Source organism: Myotis davidii, unplaced genomic scaffold, assembly GCF_000327345.1.
Source record: "Myotis davidii unplaced genomic scaffold, ASM32734v1 scaffold934, whole genome shotgun sequence".
Classification (NCBI taxonomy): Eukaryota; Metazoa; Chordata; class Mammalia; order Chiroptera; family Vespertilionidae; genus Myotis; species Myotis davidii.
This window is the reverse complement of record NW_006285798.1, coordinates 62,273-73,581: the sequence shown is the minus strand read 5'-3', so window position 1 is coordinate 73,581 and position 11,309 is coordinate 62,273. Positions and strand designations below refer to the sequence as shown.

The 11,309-nt window shown below is 59.4% G+C and overlaps 1 protein-coding gene across 1 annotated transcript in view; it reads right to left on the bottom strand.

Moving 5' to 3' along the window:
* IL21R (interleukin 21 receptor) overlaps positions 1-9,254 on the bottom strand; it is a gene marked incomplete at its 3' end in the record, with an annotated part of 12,627 nt that extends 3,373 nt beyond the window's left edge. Inside the window, exons 1-6 of the mRNA XM_006756868.2 lie at positions 9,205-9,254; positions 7,285-7,387; positions 4,449-4,648; positions 1,837-1,982; positions 539-716; positions 3-102 (exon numbers count right to left, since the gene is read on the bottom strand). Coding sequence (XP_006756931.1) covers positions 3-102; positions 539-716; positions 1,837-1,982; positions 4,449-4,648; positions 7,285-7,387; positions 9,205-9,253 — 776 coding nt within the window. The remainder of the gene's footprint in view (positions 1-2; positions 103-538; positions 717-1,836; positions 1,983-4,448; positions 4,649-7,284; positions 7,388-9,204) is intronic.
* Between the last annotated feature and the right edge of the window lie 2,055 nt (positions 9,255-11,309).

The window sequence follows — 11,309 nt, the reverse complement described above, 5'->3', positions numbered from 1 at the left end:
ACCTCCAAGGCAGGCGGATCTTCAGACCTAAGTAGACAAGGATGGGGAGCGTGAAGACCAGGAAGAGATAGAGCAGGTCCGTGTGCCAGCCTGCCTTGAGCTCTGGGAAGAAGCACATAGTGGGTCACATGGAACCCACCTCTACAGAGGCACGTGGCGTGGGGCGGTGGGCAGGGGTCTGGGTGGCGGGGAAGGGGCTGGGAAGGCTTCGGTGCCTTGAAGTGAGGTGGGTGGGGGTTCAAATCCCCCTCCCACCGCCGCCCTGGGTAAGTGACTTTATCTGCTGGGCCTCAGTTTTCTCATCTACGAAATGGGGATGAGGATGCTTACTTCACAAACTGATAGGGAGACGCACAGCCTGGCAGGAGAGGCCCCTGGCACCCCACGCAGGGCCTGCAAGCAGGGGCTCCCGAGCTGTCAAATGGCTGCTCCTGGGATATGGCTCAGCTGAGTGGATACCTCGCACCATGCTGGACGTCTCGGGGCTCAGGACAAGGCTTGGCACCAAGAGTGGGCGTCCACCCAGCTTCACACCTACCTTCTGGCTGGGTGCGAAAGAGGACCGGGTCGCTCCACTCGCTCCAGGGCCCCTGGAAGGAGGAGCCGGGCTGGGGCCCCGCCCGCACCTGCAGCTCATAGCTGGCGCCTGGGTGGAACTCCAAGGGCAGGAGGGAGACGCTCCTGACGTCCACTGAGATCAGCTTCCTCCCCGGACTCTGCCAGCACAGGGGAAGGGCGCGCTGTGAGGGCGAGCGGGCGGCCCTGCCTTCACCCCCATCCCCCCAGCTGAACCACCCCCAACCATCTCCTGGGGTCTGCACTCCCTGCCCGAGAGCCAGGCCCCCGCTGGAGTTCTGGCCGCTCCAGTGTGGGCAGCGCAGAGCCACGGGCACGTCTCAGCCTTGCCCAGGTCACGATGCTTTGTTCATGGCTCTCTGACCCCACAGCAGGGGACTCTCCTGCTGGGACTGGGGCTGTCCCAGGAGCAGTGACGGCCACTCCTGGCAGTGCTTAACGGGCAGACAGCTGGCATCCCCACAGTGGGCATTCTCCACAGCGGGCATTTGAAAGGCTCCAACCACAGGCCTCTTAGCCGTGGAAACCTCGGGAGTCTTCCACAGGGACAGACTAAACATGAAAACCTTCAACTGGGGCCATTCTGAAGGGTAGAGAACGCTGGAGCCCTTCTAACAGCGGCTACCTGGAACCCTCTGACACCTAGACAGAGGACACTGCTGGGCCTTCAGCTTGGAAACAATGTCCTGACCCTGGACCTTTTGGTTATGGAAGCTTCTGGAACTCCTCAACTGTGGCCGGCCGCCCTAAGCAAAGTGGGACGGTTCCAAACCCCCAATTCTGAAACAACTACGGTCGCTAGACACGAGGCGGGACCTGCAGAGGTGCCAGCCCCTTCCTCTGGCAGCTGGTAGAGAGAAACCAGGAACGGGAAGGAAGCAGTTTTAAGGGGTCTCCTACCCCCAGGGAGAAGGGGAGAGGGCAGCATGAGAGCATGTAAGGCAGCGGTTCTCAACCTGTGGGTCGCCACCCCTTTGGCAGTCGAACGACCCTTTCACAGGGGTCGCCTAAGACCATCCTGCATATCAGATATTTACATTACGATTCATAACAGTAGCAACATTACAGTTATGAAGGAGCAACAACAATAATTTTATGGCTGGGGGTCACCACAACATGAGGAACTGTATGAAAGGGCCAGAAGGTTGAGAACCACTGATGTAAGCGGGGCTCCATCCTGGATTTCCATTCTTGGCTGTGAATGACCAGCTCACCGGTCTCCCAGGCACTCCCCTCCCCCACCTTTCTCTGCAGTCTCACCTGCGTCCAGCGGTCTCCCTGCTTCCTGTACCGCAGCTCATACTGCAGTTTGCCCTTGAGCGCGTACGAGTCGTAATTGGAGCTCCAGGAGATGTTATAATGTTCCGAGAAGGTCACGGTCACGTTGAAAGGAGGAGACAGCTTGACTTAAAGAAAAAAGCCAGAAAGATAAGATGGGTGAGATTTGTGTCAGCTGGACATGCCCTGGTGGCCCAACCTTTCTGTGACCAGGGTGAGTGGCCCCAGGTGGTGGGTGAAGCTTCCCCTGTCTCCGGGCTTCAGTTTACTCATCTGAAAAACGGACTGCTGTGGGGCTGCAGATGCAGAGGCGGCAGGTGACAGATACAGTGAAGCAGGTGTGGGCACTGAACTATAAAGAGCCCTCCCAGCACACAGGGGCCGGGCAGGAGTGCAGACCAGGGTGGCCAGGAAGGAAAAACCCGAAAGCCCAGATTATTGTAGGAAATCGCTCAAATGTTAAAGTTAGCCGCTGATCCAGGCCTTTCTAAGCTCCCTGATGGCCACGCCCACAGGTTCTCTAGCCCTGCTGTCAGTGAGGGCGTCAGTGAGCCCCATCGACTCTGACCAGCGAGGGGCAGCTGACTCTGCTCTGCAATGAGTGTCCTGCTGTGGCGGGAAGCTACCGGCCGAGCAGTCCGACCCGCCGTGGCCCTGAGTGTGACCGCCCTCACCTCACAGGCACCTCCCGGAAAGTGTAAGCACGGCGATCTGGACCACACGCACGGCCCCGGGGGCCCTCCCAAATCTGCCTTCAACCTGAGAGGACACCCACAGTACGTGCCTTCATGCCCTCTCATGGAAAAGGGAATCGGTTCCTATCACACGGAGTGAAAGTTCATGGGCCAAGCTAAGTAGAGAAGGAGGGCACGTCAGGGGAGCCAGTGGCAAGTTGCTCCTGTCAGAGGGAAGCGGGGCCTGTGCCCATACCCGCCTTCTCTGGGCTGCTGGCCACCCCCTCTCTGGGATCTCAGCTCCTTGGGGCAGAGGGTTAGTTCTCCGGGGTCAGTGCTGTGCCTGCACCTCTGAAGACAGAGTCCGGCGCACAGTAGGTCCTCACGAAATGCCTGTTAAACCCAGGTGTTCCAAAAGGAGCTCTGAAGCTGCCTCCAGCTCCGCCCCGCGGCCTGAGGTGCGAGAAGGCGCACATTCACGCTATGCTGAGTGCTCTGTGGTGGTTGCTCTCTCAGCCACGGGCCCCTCTGAACTGGAATAGTCCCTAAGCCCTTCTCTCTCCTCCCAGGCCGGCGGGGGCCTGGTTGTCAGCGTCCTTGGGGCCTGGCTGGCTGGTAAGGACCCATTCACGGGGGAACTCAGCTCTGGAGATGCTGGCGCAGCCCAGGGCCCAGGAGGACCAAGGGGCCGGGGAAGGCTGCCCAGGGACAGGAGACTGCCTCCTCCTCCGCTGAGCACAGGCCTGGCCTCAGACCCTGGCAGGAGGGGGGAGGGGGGGCCAGAAGAATGCCAGGAGGAGGGGCAGCCCTGCCCTGTGCCCTCCTCTGCCTGCCCAGCTCTCAGGGAGATAGGAGGGCACCCCTGCTCGGTAAACCAACACACCTGGATCTAAATGGCTGAGTGAGTGTGCATGTGTGTAGGCATGTGCATGTGTGTGTGTGCATAAACATGAGAATGTGGGCATCTGTGTCCGTGCTATCTAGGCCAGGGGTTGAGGGGGTTTATGAGTGTGTGTCCGTGTGTGTGTCCGTGTGTGTGTGTGTCTGTGTGTCCATGTGTGTCCATGTATGTGTGTGAGTGTGTCCATGTGTATGTGTGTGTGCGCATGTGTGAAAGTCTGTGTGTGTGTGTGTGTCCATGTGTCTGGGTGTGTGTGTGTGTGTGCACGTGTGAAAGTCTGGGTGTGCCTGGGAGTGTGTGAAGTTTGCTCACATGCTCTGTGGTGTGACATCCACTCAGCAAAGTGGTGCAGACCTGGACCCCAGAGCGCGAATGAGACACCTGCGTGTCCCCTCCCCGCCCACTGGGGCCCGGGAGGCAGACACTGCCAAACCGCAGGCCTGCACCTTCCCGAGGGCGGGATTCTCTTGGCGGTTCATTTCTGCATGCCTCTGGGGACAGGCCTCTCACTCCCTACCTGGACACCCCACTTGGCGCTCACATCACACTAACAGCTGCCTCTGGCCCCTTCCCTGCCCCACCCGGACTCTGAACCCACAAACACAACTGCTTCCACCAGCCAGGTCCCTCTGTCCCTGGGCCTCCTCCCTGCCTCCTGGAGCTAACGATGGGAGGAAACTTGGGGAGGTTTTCTCTTGTGACTCAGTGTCTCCCACTTGCCTCACACTGGGAGAGAATCCCAGGGGTCAGAGTTAAAGGGCTCTCATTCTATAGTGCAAGGTCGCGGGCTGAACCAGAACGGCAGCCCCAGGTCCCGGCCCCAGATCTCCTTCACCCGCTGCTGCCTGTCTCTGGTTCAGGCCAGGCCCCGCTGCCACCCCACACCTGGCAAACGCCGCATCTACAGGGCCAACCTCCAACGAGAGGCAGGGCGTGGGACGGTCAGTTTGCGGGGGCGGGGGAGCCGGCCCGGGGAGCGTGGGGCCCAACCCCGCCTGGGTTCTCCTCCAAGTACTCACGGCTCTCGGCCAGGACAAAGCTGCCACACTCCTGGGAGCGGTTGCCAGGCTGGTCTGTCATGTTGACGCTGAAAATGTCGTCGGCCATGAAGCGGAACACATCCATGTGGCACGTGTACTTGGCGTGAGTGGCATTGTGCGTGGACCGGTGGAGGCTGCAGGAGGTGACCTCATCCTCCAGTTCTCCGTAGGGGTCTTGCCTTCGAGGACAGAGCAGCCAGTCACGGCTAGTGGCCGGCGGGGCTCAGTGCACGGGAGGGGCTGGCGGTGGGGCTGGAGCTCACCTAGTCCCACCAACCCTTCCCTGGGAAGGTTTCCCCTCCCCTGGAACAGCCCTGGGGGGTTGGTCCCGGCTCCGGGCAGCACGCCTTCAAGCGACCAGACTCACTCCATCACTCAGAGCAGCAACTCTCAGCTGCAGAAATCGGGCCACTCTTGCCTGAATGCATTCTAACTCTGACCCTGTCCGCTCCATCTCCTGGATCACTGTCCCATGGGAAGGGCGCTAAGCATTTCCGGCCCCCTTCCCACTCTCCCTCCATCCAAAATCCACCGGACACCGAAGCAAGAGCCACACGAAGCTCCGTCCTGCTCTGGTGAACTTCCAGGGAGGTAGTTAATATGGGGTCGGAGGAAATGTGCTGGCTTTATAACTCCCACTGGGCAGAATCAATGGGTTTTGAAGGATGCATAGAAGTTCACCAGCTATCCACCCCCCTCCCCCTACAAATTCAGGCTGGGAACATGACCACCCTCCAAGGCCAGTATGGACGTGTGGGTTCAGGTCTCTGCGAAATGTTAGCTGGAATAGAAACGTCTCCTGAACAATGCTCTCCAAGCCTCCAGCCTGGACACTGATGGCTGCCTGGTGGGGTCCTCGCCTTGCCCGCCCTCCCTGCGATCTCTTCCACTTGCACAGCAGCCAGGGGCCTTTAAGACTCCCCGTCACTCCCCTGGTGGCTTCTCACTGCCCACACCACAGAGCCGGCCCTGCCACCCTCCCGCCTCCTGTGCCGGCTGTTCCCCTCCACCTGGCCCCGCCCCCTCCGGCCACCTGACGTCCTCACCATGCCTCAGCTCTCCCGCTCTCCCGCTCTCCCGCCTGAGCCCTTTGCACATGCAGTGCCCTCTGCCTGGACGGCCCCTCCCCAGCTCACCCGCTGCCGCCTCCTCACCCACAGAGGCTGCCCCGACCCCTTGGCCCTCCCCCACATCCCTGCTCTCTACCAGCGGGTCCAGCTTCCTGTTCCTGACAGAGATCATAGTACTCAGAAAGCATCCTGCTGGCTGCGTGTGTGTGCGTGTGTGTGTGTGTGTGTCTCACCAGCCACTCCCGCTGTGCGTGTGCGTGCGTGTGTGTCTCACCAGCCACTCCTGCTGCGTGTGTGTGCATGTGTGTGTGCGCGTGTGTGTCTCACCAGCCACTCCCGCTGCGTGTGTGTGCATGTGTGTGCGTGTGTGTGCATGTGTGTGTGTCTCACCAGCCACTCCCGCTGCGTTTGTGTGTGTGTATGTCACCAGCCACTCCTGCTGTGTGTGTGCATGTGTGTGCATGTGTGTGTCTCACCAGCCACTCCCGCTGCGTGTGTGTGTGTGTCTCACCAGCCACTCCCACTGCATGTGTGTGTGTGTGTGTGTGTGTCACCAGCCACTCCCACTGCGTGTGTCAGCTCCAGGACACCTGGGACCGCATGGCTGGGCCTCTGATGAGTCCCCAGTGCCTGCACGTGTCAGGCAGGAGCTTAATCAAAGTGCCCGTGTGAATGGATGAATGAGTGGGTGATGCCAGTCTCTCCTTGACCACACGCTACACAGGCTCCTCTGCACTCTCCTCACCGTGGCCCTGACTTTCCGGTTTCCGTGTCTGTCTCTGCGTCGTCTACTTTGAGCAAGACTCCTGCTAAGTCGGTCCAGCTGGAAGCCCCACCCTCAATGCCAAAGTGGGCTCCTCCTCCTCCACCAGCCCCCAGTGGAGTCTGGGCCCCCTGGGCTGCCTCAGCAGGAGCCCTGTTAGGTCGGCTGAGCCCGGAGCCCTCGGGCCCCTGTGGTTCCCTCCTTGTGGTTCCATGCACTGACCACCCTGCTCCTTGGCTATAAACCCAGCTTTTCCTTGTTGTGTTCCTAGTTGAGCCCAATCAGCAAAACCCTGTGCAATGGCCCTAGCCTGCCACGATGGTCTTTAATAAAGTCCGCCCTACCGTTCTTGAACAAGTGTCATGCATGATTTTTTTCTTTAACAATATGGACTTACAAGGACCCGTGGAGTTTGGAGTCAGGCTGCCTGTGTTTGAAACCAGGTCCGCCATTCGCTGGCTGTGTGACCTCGGGCAAGTTGCATAACCTCTCTGAACCTCAGTGCCCTCACTTGTAAAATGAGAGTCATAATTGTGAGGGCCGGAGGTGGTCACTCATGTGAAGCACATGGCGGGCTGCCTGGCATGAACTAAGTGCTCAAAAACATCGTGTGGGAGTCCGGTCACCTCGGCGTCTCAAAGCCATAGTCAGGCCTACGTGAGTGACAGAGAACGGCCTTGGAGCTGGACAGAGCGGCCCTACGCCTCTCAGTCATTCTCTGCACAAGTCGCGTGAGCCCTGGGTGCTCGTCTGCAGGATGGGCACAGTGACTCCCATCACACAGGCTTTCTTGGGGCGAAACCAACTGCTGTGGGTGAAGTTGCTGAGTGAGCCCCCAGGAAGCACAGCTCTTGTCTTTATTGCTCAACTACCCATCTGGCACACAGTAGGTCCAACTCAGCTCACGGTCTCCTGTGGTCCTGTCCTGGGAACGTGCTCCCCTGAGGAGCACTCTTAGGGCCGGTGAGGCCCAGCCACTTACCAGGTGAGGGTGAGCATGCTGGGGTGGGGGGTCCACGTCTCCAGGAAGCAGGTGACCGTCCGCAAGTAATCGGTGTAGCAGACAAGGTCTGAGCATCCCCAGGCTGCAGGGCGAGGGAGGGAGAGGCCTTGTAAGGGTTGGGAGGGGGCTGCAGAGCTCCCCGCTCCCTCAGCCCGTCCAGGGCGGGAGGATGAGTGGAGGCGGGTCCCAGGGCCAGGATGAATACGGCGAGTCAGGGGCCACCAAGATGTGGGACTGAGGCAAGAAGGCCCTGTCCCCTGGTCTGAGATTCCGTGTCTGAGCCCCCAAAGTTTCAAGGCCAGCGACGGGGACAAGACACTCCTAACGAGACAGAATTCACTCAGTGGGTCATAATCTACATTTTGTTCCGTATTTAACAAAATAAACGTAGTAAGTTTTAGTTTTGTTTTATCAGATCAAGTGCCAGTGCTGCTCTCCCCCCTCCCCCCCACCATTTACCAGAAGTGTGATCCCCTGTTCAAGTAGCTTCATCTTCAATGGCCTTTCCTTACTTTCCCGTGGCTCATGGGGACCCGGGTCAGAAGCTGGGCACGGAGCCCGGAGCGCCGCTCTGGAAAGTCCGGGCGTCCGCCCTCCACACACGGGCAGGCAATGCCGTGGACAGGACACTCCCTGGGCGCAGCCTCAGAGGCCTCCCGCGGCCGGGGCTGGGAAATGACTCCCGCTCTAGGCTCCCCTCGGGGAGGAGGCAGCCTGCCCCGGGCACTTGGGGAGAATGGGCACTGCTTTGGATGGAGGCAACATCAGGGGCCAGAGGGAGCGAAAACCCGGCCACCTGGGCAGAGAGCCTCGGGGCTGTCCCTGGTCTGCGGTCACCAAAGCGTGGACACGTGCCCCAGGCCACTCGCGCCACTACCTGTTGGGGACCTGGTCCCTGGAGGGCGTGGAGGTGACATGTGCTGTCTGTCACAGGTGCAGCCCCTGCTCGAGGAAAGCAGCCAAGCAGGTGACCACGGGAATCAGCACACCCGTGGCCTGACCCAGGGCTGCCGCCGCCTGTCGTGTGGCCGTGACCTGTCCCTGACCCTCTCGGGGCCAGTGTTCTCAACTGAGAACTGGGGGCCCTCGGCATGGGCCTGGGGGGCTGTCAGGAGCACGGGCTGAGATGGCGCGCGGCACCATGCATAGCGGGGCTCGCTACCGGTGCCCATAGGGGCGGTGCTGTGGCGGGTACCCCGAAGGCTGTGAGAGCCAGGGCAGAGGGGGCCTTGCTTAGGACAGGAGCCTGACACCTGTCTGCTGAAGGAGCTGTTCGGGGCTCTGGATCTTCAAGTAAAAACCAGAGAGAAATGCTGATGGTCAGTGAGTGGCTGAAGGGCCCCCTGCCCCCATCCAGCTCCACTAGAGCCTGGGCACTGCATCGCCCCTCCTCTGGGAAGGCCTCCTGGATCTCAGCCCTGGCCATGCCCCGTGTCTAACTCCTGGCCTTCCCCAGCTCCGTGTCTGACATTCCCCCCGGTACCCCCCACCAGCTGCAGCTTTGGTCCTCACCCCCTCTTCCTCACTGGGAGCAACAGTGCCTGAGGGCAGCCTGGTGATGGTTGGAGAACTTCCCCTAGGAGATGAGGTGGGAACAGAGGCAGGACTTCCTCACAGGGGGGAGGAGGGAGTTTGACGCCCTGCCACGGCAGGGCCATGGGAATGCAGGGTGCGGTCTCCCAGGGCCCCAGTGAGCCTCAAAGACCAAGTTAGGGCCGGGCTGCTTGGACCAGCCCAAACCTGGCTAATGAGGGGCTCTGGGTGGGTGAATTCTGGTGCGTGGAGAGCTGGCGGCTCCCCCTGTGTCCACCTCGAGTGGACACGTGCCATGGACTCTGGCCCAGAGCCCACAGGCCCGCCCGCCTGCCCACCCGCTGCAGAGGCAGACCAGCTACTCACCTCCCTGGAGCAGCAGCAGGAGCAGAGGGGCGGCCCAGCCACGCGGCATGCTGACTCGGGGCCTGAAAGAGACACACAGCAGACGGTGGGCCCCCGCCTGGGGACCAGGGGACCCTGGACAGCCTCCTTCTGGTCCCCATCCCTCCCTTGAAGACTTGCCTCAGATTCCCAAATGTGTCTCAGAAAAACAAGATTTTGAGGAGCCCAAGGACACCCCCAAGAATCCCTGCCCCTTGGAAACAGCTCCCCCGTGGGTCCCCCTCCCACTTCTCCCGCCTTCTTCCTGTTCCCCTTACACAGCCACAAGCAACAGGTGAGTTCAAAGAGGGAGAGGCTCGCTGTTCTCCCACACACACTCAGTCTACACTGTGTGGGGGGTTAAATTGGGCATTTACGCAGCTGAGGAGGAAGGAGCGGGGAGGGGACGCTGGTTTGGAAAGTGCTATTCAATGAGCAGCAATCTTGAGTGACCCCTCCCATAAGACACTCATGTTGACATGAGCTTTGTAAATTCTCTCCTCACTAAACAACGAATCTAAGATTCACCCACAAAGGAGACCCCGACTGGGTCCCGAAGATAAGGTTCGTCCCATGAGCCTTTACTCAATCCAAAGCCCAGGCTGCCCATGAGGCAGCGCCCTGGAAACCCAGACCCCGCCAACCAAAGGGGACCTGGGCGCCCCGGTCTAGGTGAGATGGAGAAGAGACCTTGGTGGAGAACAGCAAGCCCATCCAGGAGGAGTGCACTCTGGTGCCCTTGGCAGAGGAACAACCCACCAGGCTGGCAGTGCCAGCCTTGCCCATTGCATCCCCAGTTCTGTGTCTGCTTGGGGAGGTGCCACAGAGGCCAGTGGGCCCGCCTGCCAGGCCAGGATCCCTACCCAGACCTCCCCCACGGACAGGGGAATGGCTGGAACTGGAGCCTACAGGGATGATCCACGCAGGGAGCAAGTCACACACCTGGCTTCTTCCAGACCATCCCTGAGCCCACAGCGGGACACCCCGACACATACACCGGGGTTCCCAAGATCCTACTCCGGCCCCATCAAGAGCTCACTCTGAGCTCCCTTCCAAGTCCCAAGTAGTCAACGGAGAGGGTCAGATTACCAGCTGTGTGGCTCTGGGCCAGTCACTTGCCCTCTCTGAGCCTTGCAGGAAACAGTAAAGCCCACTTCCAGGATTCTTGTGCAAATTCAGAGTGATTTGCATGCCCCTGACACCCAAACACTCAACAATAAAGAGCCCAGATTAATACAGAATTTAGAGCTTCAGAAATGAAGGAATTTCAGAAGGGCCTAACCAAGAGCTCCCCAATTGTCTCACTTCCAAAATGGTGGCCATATTTGCAGATCATTTGTTTATTTAATGTTTTCTATAAATGAAATTACTTACAAAATTAATTCCAACCTCATCCTAAGCAATCATCTCCATAGTCGTGCAATTTTCCCAACACACGTTAAAATGAATAACGTTGTTATTAAAATACGATAGCCCGGCAGTGTAACTCAGTGGTTGAGCGCCGGCCCATGCACCAGGAGGTAGCTGGTTCAATTCCTGGTCAGGACACATGCCCAGGTTTCAGACTCGATCCCCAGTAGGGGGCGTGCAGGAGGCACCTGATGGATGTTTCTCTCTCATCGATGTTTCTATTTCTCTCTTCCAACCCCTTCCTCTCCATGAAATCGATAAAAATATGTGGGTTGTTGTTGTTTTTAAGGATAATGTTGGGGAAAACCCCTCATAAAGCTGCTTTGAAGCACATTGACCCGGCCCCACGCCCAGCAGCAGTCCTGTTACCACACTTGGAGGACTGGGCCTCCCACCACAGGAGATGGAGCCAGACCTGCGCCTCACTAGCGTGTCCACACCTGGGCCCCAGCCCAGCACAAGGCCCTGCATCGCTCTGCCCTGTCCCTCCCCAGCAGCTCTGCCTTGCCTGCAGGATAAAGCACAAATTCCTTCACCCAGATCCAAGGGTCCCCTCGGCCAACATGCCTCAGTTCTACACAAATGACACACAGGCCCTGGGGGTGATGGGGAGCTGCTGCTCTGTCTGCCTGGCCTTTCTGCCCCTCTTATGAGGCACTCCTCCAACTGGCTGGGAC